General features: G+C 52.2%; 1 protein-coding gene across 1 annotated transcript; it reads left to right on the forward strand.

Annotated features, from left to right (window-relative positions):
- The first annotated feature begins 6,047 nt into the window (after nucleotides 1-6,047).
- Nucleotides 6,048-11,760, forward strand: SSTR2 (somatostatin receptor 2). The gene is made up of 2 exons (XM_042917559.1): nucleotides 6,048-6,273; nucleotides 10,558-11,760. Exon 2 carries the CDS (start codon nucleotides 10,651-10,653, stop codon nucleotides 11,758-11,760), a length of 1,110 nt encoding a protein of 369 aa, XP_042773493.1. The 5' UTR covers nucleotides 6,048-6,273; nucleotides 10,558-10,650.
- The last annotated feature ends 1,037 nt before the right edge of the window (nucleotides 11,761-12,797 follow it).

The raw sequence follows: 12,797 nt of genomic DNA on the forward strand, positions 1-12,797 counted from the left end.
TGAAAGTGCTGCTATAAACATTGGGGTACAAGTGCCCATATATATCAGCACTCCTGTATCTAGGGAGCTTTTAAAAATCATCTGGGCCCCATCCCAGCTCCATTAAATCAGGATCGCTAAGCTCGGGGCCCAGGCCACCTTTAGTTTTGAAGACGCCCCAGGTGATTCTGGTGCGCAGCCTGGATGTGAAGCCCTGAACTAGATGCCCTCTGAGTGCCGCTGGGCTTCTGTGAGTCTATAAATCCAATCCGAAAGGCAGCTCCCCTTTTCCAGGAAGAGGCCTCCCCAGGGAGCAGGCTAATCAGGCAGCTGGACATGGGGTGGGGAGGAGGGTGGAGGGGAGTGGGGGAGGGGCAGGTCGTGCAGCAGGAGAGCACCAGATACTCCTGGCTCCGTCTGGAAGGGGGAGGATAAATGGGTCCTGGGAGGACCGGATGGCTGTCAGGGCCTCAGAGGACTTGGAAGCAATCCAGAACTCACCAACATGCACGGTGAGGCTGGGTGGCGGGGAGCACCGGAGGGAAAAGAGCTTGAAACAATTCAGGCTATTCATGGGGGAAAGAAAGACCCTCTCCTACCTTAATCAGCCCCTGAGAGTGATTACAGGTGGGAAGGGGCCCCCTCTCCTACATGTGTGGCCCTGCAAAACCATGCCTCAGGCGTTGGTACTTGGAGGGGCAGAGTGGTTCAGCTCTGTTGCTCCGTAGCTGTGTGGCCCTGGGCATGTTACTTAACCTCTCTGTACCTTGGTTGCTTTGTTCACAAATGGGGACGGTAATATGGTGATGTGCTCGCAGGGTTTCAGTTAGGATAAATGAGTAAGTACAAAGTGTACAAAGTACAAAGTACGGTGCCTGGCACACAGTAAACGCTTAGCGTTAAAAATTCTTCACAGGGAAAGATCCCAGGGTTAAATAAGTTGAGGAAACACCATGTCTAAGATAAATAGCCTCCTTCTCTGCTCAAAGTAACAATACTTTGCTCTGAGCTGTCAGCACAGAGCCCGACGCGGGGCTTGAACTCACAAACCACGAGATCATGACCTGCGCTGAAGTCAGACGCTCAACTGACTGAGCCCCCCAGGTGCCCCAAAATACCATCAAGAACAATAATGGTATGTATGTCAAAGGTTGAGAGGATTAAGTGAGATAATGGACGTACGAGACCCTCAGCCCTCCATGCACATAATGGGTACTTAATAAATGTTACCTATGAGTGTTATTAATATGCGTGGTGGGTCTTTGAGAGAAGAAGCATTTCACAGACCTGGGCTCTTTTTCTACACAGCATCTCCCAGAATCAGTGCTCCAGGAAGCACACTCTGGAAAAAAAAAAAAAAATCACAGAGCAGGGGTGGCCACATGTGTCCCCACCCTGTTGCCAAGGGACCGACAAAGAGGAGCCTGGCCAGGGCAGGGGCGGCAGGGACTTGGCCATCAGGAGTAATGTACTGATGGAAGGGAAGAGCTGGGCCTCTACTGCTCTGGCTCCCACACACCACGTGGGGCGGGGTGCCTGCGGGAGGGGCAAGCGTCTGTGACAGAGGAGAGCCCCTTCGACCCTTGACTTTGCCACTGTCGGTGGAGGGGGAGACCCTGGACAAGGCACGGTGCTTCTTGGAGCTTTGGTATCTTTCCCTGTATAATGATGGGATGCGGGCTATAAACTTGAGAATGTCTAAGGTCCCTCTGGGTCCCGGATTCCATTTATGTGCATTTCTGCCAGAATGGGGGAGGCGAGAGAAAAAGGAATAATGGCTAAGCCTGGGTGTCTTCTAACCATGATCCCTGGGTCTAGACTTATTTGCAGTGGTTTCCAGCAAGGTTCTAAGGCCTGCTCGCGCACTCAGCCATTGTATTCTGTACGGATTGAGGATGTTAATAGAATAAAGGGGTGAAGTGTCAAGCCAAACCTGTCTGTCACGGGGTGGGGGAGAGAGAGAAGCGAAGACTGGTCGTCACGTTAACCCCTTCTGTATCCGAAGAGACCATTAAACCCACTCTGCCAAGTGGCCAGATCTTTAAAAGAAATTGTTTAAATATTAAATATTCTATATCTTCCAAACTAAAGGTCAGGACTCCGATGTGGGAAAGGATTTTTTGTGCCACCAGATACAAGATGCAACCTCAGAGACAGAATGTGGAAGGCGACATCCCAATTTTGGCCAAGTGCAGTTGGTTTAGGGATGACAAGCGACAAAACAGCTGAAAATAGTGTCCCCCCAGGTAGTCCAGAAAATACCCTCATCATGCCGGGACCTTCTCTTCCTCCGTCCATCTGAATGTTCTCCACAACAGGAGCGTTGCTCTTTCCACATTAATAGAAGTGGCAAACTTTGTCCTTGGCATTCCCACAGAGTCAATAAAAACCACACTGGATGCCTGGATTGGCCTGAACCACTCCCGACCAGGTCCAACCCTCCTCTGGGGGATCTCTAACTTGCCCTTCAGGCTCAACTGCGAGACTTAACGTCCACTAACTGATTGTAGAGGAACAATTCCCCCCCGTTTAGCTTATTAAACCGCTAAGAGATGTAATGACCTACTTGGGATTTGCATCCACAGCCGTGTTCCTAAGGCTGTGAACTCCTCGCCAAAGCAGCGAACGGAGTAGCACCCCTCCCACCCCATGTTACAGGCTGAGTTCCCACCCCTGGCCCTTTTTCCTGCTTCTGTTCTTAATTTCCTGTTGTCTATTGTCTCTCCGATAAGTGCTGAAAGGGGGAAGGGGATTATTTAATTGCTTTAAAGATATCAAACAAGCCAGTGCTCGGGTTATCTCCTCCCCACCCGCTCTCTTTCTCTGGCTCACGGTTGTGTTACTTGGTTACTAACTGAGCCGCAGAGAAGTCGAGGCAGCCCCAGGTGTGACAGTGCAGACTTCACTGGGCAGGTGGAGAGGACAGTCAAAAGAATAGCCATTAGGAGTCAACGAGGGAGCCTCAGGAAGGCTGCTGAGTACAGGTGGCAGCAAAGTCAATGCCTTTCGAGGCATTCAAAGGGGGACGAGGGGGAGGCGTACATTATCCAGACAAAATCAACAATCGCTCTAGAGTACACATTTTCTGCTGTCAAGGTCAATGCTGTTCAACCCCATTCACTCTGCCCTGCACAAGAGACAGGTGCACCTGAGGTGGACTGGACCAGCATTTTTTTCCAACCTGACATTAGGCAAGGAGAGATTTCACAAGTTAAGGACAGGAAGGGGGATTTCACTGCACTCCATCTCTGAGATAAAGAACATTGTTGGAGGGGCGCCTGGGCGGCTCAGTCGGTTAAGTGTCAGACTTCAGCTCAGGTCATGATCTCACGGTTCGTGAGTTCGAGCCCCACATCTGTGCTGTCAGCACAGAGCCTGCTTCGGATCCTCTGTCCCCCTTTCTCACTGCCCCTCCCCGCTCATATTTTTTTTTTCTCTCTCTCTCTCTCAAAAAAAAAAAAAATCAACCTAAAAAATTTTTTTAAATAAAAAGGAACATTGTTGGGAAGAGGTGGGTCACCCATTATCCTCCTTCCCTGTCCTTGAAATGTATGTTTCACCCATTTTTCCCATACTAGGGTTCACTTCAAGGGTGCAGCCTTGAGAGAATAAGGTATTACTGAGACCATCAGGTCTAGAAGGCCTCTATAGACATTTTTAAGATTCTGGCAGCACCCAAGGCAAGCCTCCTAAGTCAATTCTCTTGCTTCTTAAAACCACCACCTACCAATCCGGACTGGCTTGCCTATTTCCTCAGTCTCTCTCTGCCCTCTGTGTAAAGCGCCACTCTCAGATTTCACTAGAGAGTTCCCAGGGTTGCAAACCAACGGGCACACAGAAGGGTACCAGCTCACCACCCAAGCTGCCTTGAAGGAAGATGATCCTGATCTTCCGGGAGCAATTTGCTCTTGCTGGTACGGTACTCGTACTAAAACAGGAAGAAAAACAAACCAAGCATCGTCCAATCAGGGCCACTGTGGTCGGGGCGGGGGCAGGTGCATAGAGGCATTGAAAGCCAGGGGTTCTTTCTCGTGCAGGTTACAAAACTGTGGTTATGTTTTTAAAGTGTATTTATTTATTTTGAGAGAGAGAGAGAGAGAGAGAGAGAAACAGAGAGAGAAAGGGGAGGAGCAGAGGGAGAGGAAGAAAGAGAAAATCCCAAGCAGGGACTCCAACGCGGGGCTCGAACCCTCGAACTGTGAGATCATGACCTGACCCGAAACCAAGAGCCAGACGCTTAGCCGACTGAGCCACCCAGGCGCCCCAAAACTTGTGGTTACTTTGTTTTTTTAAACGACACATGTTCAAGACCTTCAAGAAGACAGCATGATCGCAAGGAGAGCAGAATGGGCGCTGTGTGGGTCTTCCTTTTCCTACAAACCAGTCGGGTCACTGGTTTTAAACTGGAGATGGCAACAGGGGTTGTTGCACCAGCTGCGTGCCCTGGGCATGCAGAGCATGCGGAGTTCTGAGCTCAATCCCACTCTGCCCTCCTGGTACCCTCAAGACCCCCATCTCTCCCAGCCAACAGTGAGCAGGGACACCCCTCTTCTAGCGAGCCACCTGCCCCAGCCCCTCTACCCTGCACACAGGAGTCGAGAGAGAAGCTGGTTCCCGGATGGTTTGGAACATGAGGCAACCACTCACTCAACTTCCATCTCGCTCCCAGACCCTAGCAAGAGGGATTCAAGCCCCATCATAACCAACAGCTCAGAAAGAGACGAAACCCAAGGAAACCCTGATCCCTCACCCCTGCAGCAGCTACCCTAGGACACAGTGTGGCCCAGACAGACACTTGCCGCTGACTGCTACCCAACCGGGCACTTTCTTTCCCAGGGGACTCACCTATCTCCAGGGTTCCCGCTACCCGCTCCGCACGCAGCCTCTGGACTTGTCAGCCCATAGACAAAACTGGAATTAGTGTTTGCTTTCTGTTCCCCGTCTTCTAAAACTGTACCCAGGGTGGTGAGTTTGCCACTGCGCTTGGAGGAGGGTGAATAAGGAGAGGCTGCAGGATCGATTATGACTTATTAATCTATTGGAACAGAAGCTGAGTCATCACAGTCAAAAATGAAAACGCTGTAAAAAAAAAAAAAAAAAAAAAAAGAGGCGGGGGGGGGGGTGGGTGTGCCTGGGTGGCTCAGTGGGTTAAGCATCGGGCTTCGGCTCAGGTCATGATCTCACAGTTTGTGAGTTCGAGCCCCGCGTCGGACTCTGTGCTGACAGCTCAGAGCCCGGAGCCTGCTTCGGATTCTGTGCCTCCCTCTCTCTGCCCCTCCCCTGCTCGTGCTCTGTCTCTCTGCCTCTCAAAAATAAATAAACAGTAAAAAAAAAGAAAAGAAAACGCTTTCCCCGGGGGATTCAGCTCCCATTTCCTGCGTGTCCCCTCTTGCTCACGCACAGCTCGCAGGAGGGGAGCGGGAGCTGGGTCCCGCCAACAGGTGCCGTCGGACAGCGTTACAGGCGGGCGACTGGCTGTATGCCTGTGCACCTCCGAGCACGGAAAGCTGGGAGAGGGCACGAGTCCTCTGCTGAGCCTCGAGCTGAATTCTGGAACCCATGTGCCGGCTCACACGCTGGGCCGGAGGGGTCCTGGCCACTGCATGAAGTGCTTTCCCCCACACCCATTTCCTCCCTGCTGTCCCCGCGGCCCTGCGCCCCGGGACGACCGGCTCTGCAAACTTGTCTGACGGGAGATGGCGGAGGTCCCGGCGCGGAGGTCCCGGCGCGGGTCCGGGTCCCCCGGGCCGCCACTCCAGCCGCACGGAATATGCTGGCCGAAACACACCCGATCCTGTGCAAGCGGTAAGAAGGAACGCAGCGCGTGTCCCCGCCACGAGCGTCCGGGAGGCCGGCATCGCTCGGCCCTTCACGCCCCCGCCCCGGTGAGCTCGGCCCCGCAGCCCCCGGCGGGTTCTCCACGCTGCTCAGCCCAGTCCTCCTACGGACCAGCGGGCGGAGCGAAGCTGCCGTGACGTAACCGGGCCGGGGGGAGGCGCGTGGGGAAATGTGCCGAGGGGCCCGGGCTCCGCGGGACCAGTCCCGGCGACGCAGCCACCCGCGCGCACGCGCTCGCTCGGCCACCCGCGCCCGAGCCTCGGTCCGCGCTCGGCGCCGGGGGTCTGCGGGCCCTTTGGGCTCCGGGCCGCGCGAGGGGCGAGCGGGAGCCGGCAGCGCGGGCCGCCGAGCGCCAGGCGCCGGCCAAGCTGCTGCGCGCCTGGGCGCCCGGCGGGGTTGGGGACGGTCGCTGGGTGCCGACGAGCCGAGCTAGCCGATTGCAGCGGAAAAGCAAAGGTGAGGCGTGTGTGCATGTGCGAGAGAGAGAGAGAGAGAGAGAGAGAGAGAGAGAGAGAGAGAGAGACGCACTTGGGCACCTGGGTGCATCTGCGCTGCATGGTGGTGCGCGCCTCGGTGTGCCTGAGAGTAGGTCCCGGAGCGTGGTTCTCCGCCCCTGTGCCTTTTGGGCGGCGATTTTGGTGGCAAGGAACGACGGCGGGTACCCTGGAGTGAGTGAGGGCTGTGGATCGTGTGTGCGGGATCGGACGCGTCCGCACCACCGCAGGCTGGTGTGCGTGGCATGCGCCCTTGTCCAGTCCTCGTCCCCCAGCCGGCTCGTCCAGGTGGTAGCTGCGACGGGGGACAACTTCTCTCCCAGCCGCCTGCAAAAGAGCCCCCACGCGAGGAGAGCGAAGCCGGCTGGGACGGGGGTGGAGGGTGTCACTGCTGGGGGCTCCTGCGGGGCGTGCATTCGAGATCCAAGCCTGTAAGGGGCAGGCGGTGGAGCAGAGAAAAAGGGTGGCTTCTCCTCTGTTTTTCCTTTCCCCGCCTGGGAGACGGATCCCGAGAGGTCTAGGGACTCCTTCCCCAGCACCGGGGAGGAGAGGACAGTTGGCCTATGTTTGGAAAGACCCAACCCCTGAGGTGGCCCGCGCCCGGGAGCCACTGGCCAAGCCCCCAAGCGGCTGTTAACAGCTCCCGGCCACCCTGATGCCTCTGCCACCACCTCTGCGTTTAGCGACGGGGAGTGCTGGCACGACAGTCTTTAATCTCCCCCATCAGCCTCCTGGAAATAGCAGAGGATTCTTTAAGAAACCCTTGGACCTGAGGGCCGTGGGATTGAGTGATGAGGATTTTCTGTGCCAGCCTGGGGAACCAAATGGACTGTCCCCAGTCTCACCTCTCCCCCATGCCCTTTGGCCAGGCTGCCTGGGCTTTCCTCAGGCGCTGTATTGCCGCGGTGGCTAGCACCTGACTATTGTCTCTTCCACCAGCAGGGCTGAGCTATGGCTGGCCGGAGACCCACTTGGGTTTGTTTAGCTGGCCACTGGGGAAGTGGTGGTGAGGAATGAATGGGGGGCTTGGGGTGGAATGTTGGGAAGAAGGGAAAAGCTGGAGCCCAACAGGATTTAGGACCGCTCCTGATGCCCAGTCCCAATGCCCACACTCGATTCACAGGCTCCCGGAAGGGCAAGGGATACCCCAGACCATTCTCACCCTCCTCTCCAACATAGCCCAGACTCAGTCTCAGAGGAGATCGAAAACTAGCCGTTGCCAGTGACTAACTCTTAGGCTGGAAAAATAAAGCAAGCAGAATTCTAGCCAAGCTTCCTTGTGCGTCTAACTTAACCCCAATCCAACAGGCATTGATTGCCTGGCATGGGACTCCACTTACCCCGGGACCCAGATGAAGCAGAAAGTCACTCGGAGACCTTAGGCAGCTGACTTCATTGTTGACCAAATAGTAAGAGTCACTGTGACTTAAACTCATTTCTTCCTTGGAGAGGGCTCCCACTCTGGACTGGCTCGCCAGCTTACCACCTCTGTCACCCTCACCAAGCCCTGAACGCTATGTGCTGCTGCTTCACAGCCTATTTCAGAAAAACAATCACCTTAGGCAATTCCATCCCACTGAGGGAGACCCCAGCCAAAAAGGCAGAGTTAGGGCTGGAGATCAGCATGTGACCCTCCCTCACTGTCCTCCACCGTCATCATCTCTATCTCCAAAGCTCTAGACAGCGCTCTGTCCCCGAGAGGTGTTCAGGCTCACCCAGACACTGAAGTGTGACCTTGCATGTTACGTAGACGGGACCTTGGAAATGCTAGTGATGAATACACACCCCAGTGCAGACGGCTTCAACAGGATTCTGGGTCTGTAGAATTAAAGGACCAATAAGACAGTTAGAATAATAGTGGAAACAACCCAAATTAATCCAGGGATACCCAAAATGGTTTCTTTATAATTTCGGTTTCTAAGAGCTGCCAGTTTATGCTTTTTACCCAACGAAGACATTAAATCCTGGGTCCCCAAAGTACTTTGCAGAAAGGTCAGCCACAGAGCCCAGACCCCACTTTACAGATAGTTGCCCGGTAGGGAAATTAGCATAGAGAGGGTAAACAATTGTGCCTGGCAGTGCAGAATGAATCAGAGGCAAAGGTGGGCAAGGATTCTCTAGAACTTGTTGGTGGCTAAGTCCCCTATAGCTCACTAGCAGTCTCTCCAAGCATAAAGGAGCGATCTCCAATCTTCACTCAGGCACCAGGGAAAGTGCCCTGCTCGGGAGAGATGTGTCCACCAAGTGAATTATTCCCACTGTGTGCTGAGCACACTGGCCTTTTACCATCTTCTCTCTTCCTGGAATGACCTCCTTCCTGCCCTTCCTGCTTTATTCTTCATATATTCAAGACCCAGCCTACACATTCCTCTTATGAAGCCTCCTCTGAATCCTTCAGGAGAGGAAGGCATTCTTAAGCCCTTTGTTCATTTCTCCATGCAATTCACACCCAATAGGAGTTGGCTTCCTTGCCTGCCCCCCCTCCTAAATTACCACCTCCCAGAGGGCACCAGACATGCCCTGTTCATTCCTATATCCCTGGTGTGCAGAACAAAGAATCTGCCCACCCACCCCCCCCCCCCCAGCACTGTTTTTTTTTTTTTCATGACAGTAGATAAATCACCTAATTATGTGATGGGCTATTGTTTTATGACTTGGGCCAAGCCAGCGGAGTTACAATTATTCTCTGAGAGCTAACGTAAAACAGGAGTCAGCTGTTTTAAACCAAAGCCCAATTATCAGCCACTAGTTTTCCAGTCCACCGAGCAGCAGATATGATGCTGTGAAAAACGCAGAAGAGTCGAGCGTCTTGTGTTTAAATCCCAGCTCCACCAGTTACATACAAGGGAATGGGAGCAAATTACTTCAACTCCCTAAGCCTCGGTTTCTCATCTGTAAAACGGGGACACTTATCCCACTTCATAGGATGGTGAAGATCAAGGGGATAGAGTCGTGAATGAACCAGGTAGTGTTGGGAATGCACTTCTGTGAATGAGCCTGCCTCCCTCACACCTGGCTCCTGTTTTCCTCCTTAACCAGGGGATCCCAGGCAAATCCGCAGGAGTGTTAGAAGATGAGCATTCCGGAGCAGTAAACCGCCCCCCCCCCCCCCGCCCCCAGGGAGTAACCCTCCCCCCCAGGGACTCTGTGAAGCATGCGAAGGTCAAGCACTGGGTATTGGAGAAACGAAAACAGAAGAAACAAACTAAACTAAAACATGCATTTTAAATATGAAAGCAAGCCAGATTTTTATTTTTGATATTTAAGACTATAAATTTATTCATTATGTGAGTAGATTTCAATAAATTAGAGCTAACTCGGATGGCAGAGGAAAAAAGGGGGAAAGAAGATTTTTTTTTTTTTTTTTTAGTTCTGATTATGAGCTCAGCACAATGCCAGGCATTTCCACATACATTTCATCCCTTAACCTCCATGATGCCCCCATTTTTAAAAATATTTATTTTGAGAGAGGCAGGGGAGGGGCAGAGAGAGAGAGAGAGAGAGAGAGAGAGAGAGAGAGAGAGAATCCCAAGCAGGTCCCATGCTGTCAGCACAGAGCCCCATGTGGGGCTCAATCCCATAAACCGTGAGATCATGACCTGAGCCGAAATCAAGAGTTGGACGCTTAACTGAGCCGCCCAGGTGCCCCGTGACGCCCCCATTTTCACAAATGAGAGAGAGTGAGAGTGGTCGTGTGGCACGAGGTCACACAGGCTTCATGGTGGAACCCTTCTGCTTTACCTCTAAACTCTGGGATTTTTCCACTTGGGATTTTTAGAATGGAAAGACTCCAAAGCAGTCGGCAAGTCTGTGGAGATGTCCTCACAGGGAAAAGGCCAAGAATGCCCGTGTCAGACCCCTCAGAGTCAGTGGCGGGACTTCATGCTCTGCCTTTTTACAGTCTGGACCAGTCAACTTCTTAGGAATCAAAGTCCTTTTTTTTTTTTTTTTGCAGCCTCAGCCATGTCCCACACATGCGTCACCAAAGATGACAAGGTCAACCATGATGACCCGACCCAAACAAACCCTTCCCCCCATCTCCCTACTCCCCCCCCACCCCTGGTGGAAAAACAACTCAAAGAGTCTGCACACTGATAAGAATGGGTCAGTAGCTCTAATGCTGATGCAGAAAGAGAACACGCTTTTCGACTGCAGGGCATGTCTGAGAGGGTAAACCGGAGACCCGGAAAGCTGGCGCGAGTGTAAGCCTCTGACTGGTAGACCTGTCTTCCTTTTTCCCTTGCAGATGTCACAGTGGATCCTTTGCCTCCAGGACACCTTAAGGTGAGAGTAAGATCTCTGGCTGGCTGGAACCGGCCTAGAGGAGTGTAAGGCAGCCATGGACATGGAGTACGAGCTACTCAACGAGAGCCGCCCGTGGCTTTCCCCTCCCTTTGACCTCAATGGCTCTGTGGTGGCGGCCAACGGCTCCAACCAGACAGAGCCATACTATGATCTGACCAGCAACGCAGTCCTCACGTTCATATATTTTGTAGTCTGCATCATTGGATTGTGCGGCAATACGCTTGTCATTTACGTCATCCTCCGCTATGCCAAGATGAAGACCATCACCAACATTTACATCCTCAACCTGGCCATCGCGGACGAGCTCTTCATGCTGGGTCTGCCCTTCCTGGCCATGCAGGTGGCTCTGGTCCATTGGCCCTTTGGCAAGGCCATCTGCCGGGTGGTCATGACTGTGGATGGCATAAATCAGTTCACCAGCATTTTCTGCTTGACAGTCATGAGCATCGATCGATACCTGGCTGTGGTCCACCCCATCAAGTCGGCCAAGTGGAGGAGACCCCGAACGGCCAAGATGGTCAATGTGGCTGTGTGGGGAGTGTCTCTGCTGGTCATCTTGCCCATCATGATCTATGCTGGGCTTCGGAGCAACCAGTGGGGGAGAAGCAGCTGTACCATCAACTGGCCAGGTGAATCTGGGGCATGGTACACAGGGTTCATTATCTACACCTTCATCTTGGGGTTCCTGGTGCCCCTCACCATCATTTGTCTTTGCTACCTGTTCATTATCATCAAGGTGAAGTCCTCTGGGATCCGCGTGGGTTCCTCCAAGAGGAAAAAGTCTGAGAAGAAGGTCACCCGGATGGTGTCCATAGTGGTGGCCGTCTTCATTTTCTGCTGGCTCCCCTTCTACATATTCAATGTCTCCTCCGTGTCTGTGGCCATCAATCCCACCCCAGCGCTTAAAGGCATGTTTGACTTTGTGGTGGTCCTCACCTATGCTAACAGCTGTGCCAACCCTATCCTGTATGCCTTCTTGTCTGACAACTTCAAGAAGAGCTTCCAGAATGTCCTCTGCTTGGTCAAGGTGAGCGGCACAGATGACGGGGAACGGAGTGACAGTAAGCAGGACAAATCCCGGCTGAATGAGACCACAGAGACCCAGAGAACCCTCCTCAATGGGGATCTCCAGACCAGTATCTGAACTGCCTAAAAAATAAAAAATAGAATAAAACGCCAAGCTCTGCCAAGTGGCAATATGCTCCCTGCCCCCATGCCTTCCCTTCCTCTTGCCCATCACACCTGGCTTCTAGAATAGGGAATTGCTCAGCATGAGTCCAATCAGAGAACAGTGTTTGAGTCTGCTTGTCTGAGTGAATGATAATGTATTAAATTGATTACCTCCCCCTTAAAGCAGACAATTCCAAGTCAGGACAAGAAGAGATCACGCCTGGGTATGATCTGTAGAAATGGTGACACTCAACAAAGATAGGAAAGTACGTCTGCATGTTCAAAACCTAATATGTAATCTTGTGGTCTTAACGTTTATACTTATCTATTCTATTCCTCTCTAGTCCCTGTACAGTCATTCCTACGTTCCCTGTGTTCAAGTACACGAGTAGCGAGTTGAAGTGTGCATAGTATAGGTGGACATTTGTTACAATATGGAACCCACAGAAGTGGACTTACCATGAAGCCAATAAAGTTTAAGCTTCAGGGATCTCACATGCTTGGGCAGTATTTTCACATGACCACATGTTTTCGTAAAAAATTGTAAAAGGAAGATATTTTTGTATTCTTTTTCTTAAAGACATCTCCTTAAAGCTTCCAGCCTCTCCAACCCACCTCTGCCCCCTGGGTATTTGCTTTTATTTAATTTCCAGCAAGTTGGATCAGAGTGAGAAAGGCAAAGGAGTTATTTGAGGACCCAGACTATAAATTCATGTGTTTTCTCTCCTTAGATATAATCAAAGAATCATTCATTTACCCAAAAGGACTTAAATGCTTTGGCGGGGGGGGGGGGGGGGTCGATTATTGTATTTATCAAGACAAAGCCTGCTTTGTTGTAAGATTGCATTTGTTCCTTCTTAATTTGCTTTGGTCTTTCTTAGGGAGCCATGGAAGGGGAGGGTGGAAGAAATCACCAACATGACAGGCAAATAGTTGACTGGAATTCTCGTGGGGAAACCATTTTATCCTCCCCCACCATGACAATAAATGAATAAGAATAAAACAAGATTA

This window comes from Panthera leo, chromosome E1, assembly GCF_018350215.1.
Source record: "Panthera leo isolate Ple1 chromosome E1, P.leo_Ple1_pat1.1, whole genome shotgun sequence".
Classification (NCBI taxonomy): domain Eukaryota; kingdom Metazoa; phylum Chordata; class Mammalia; order Carnivora; family Felidae; genus Panthera; species Panthera leo.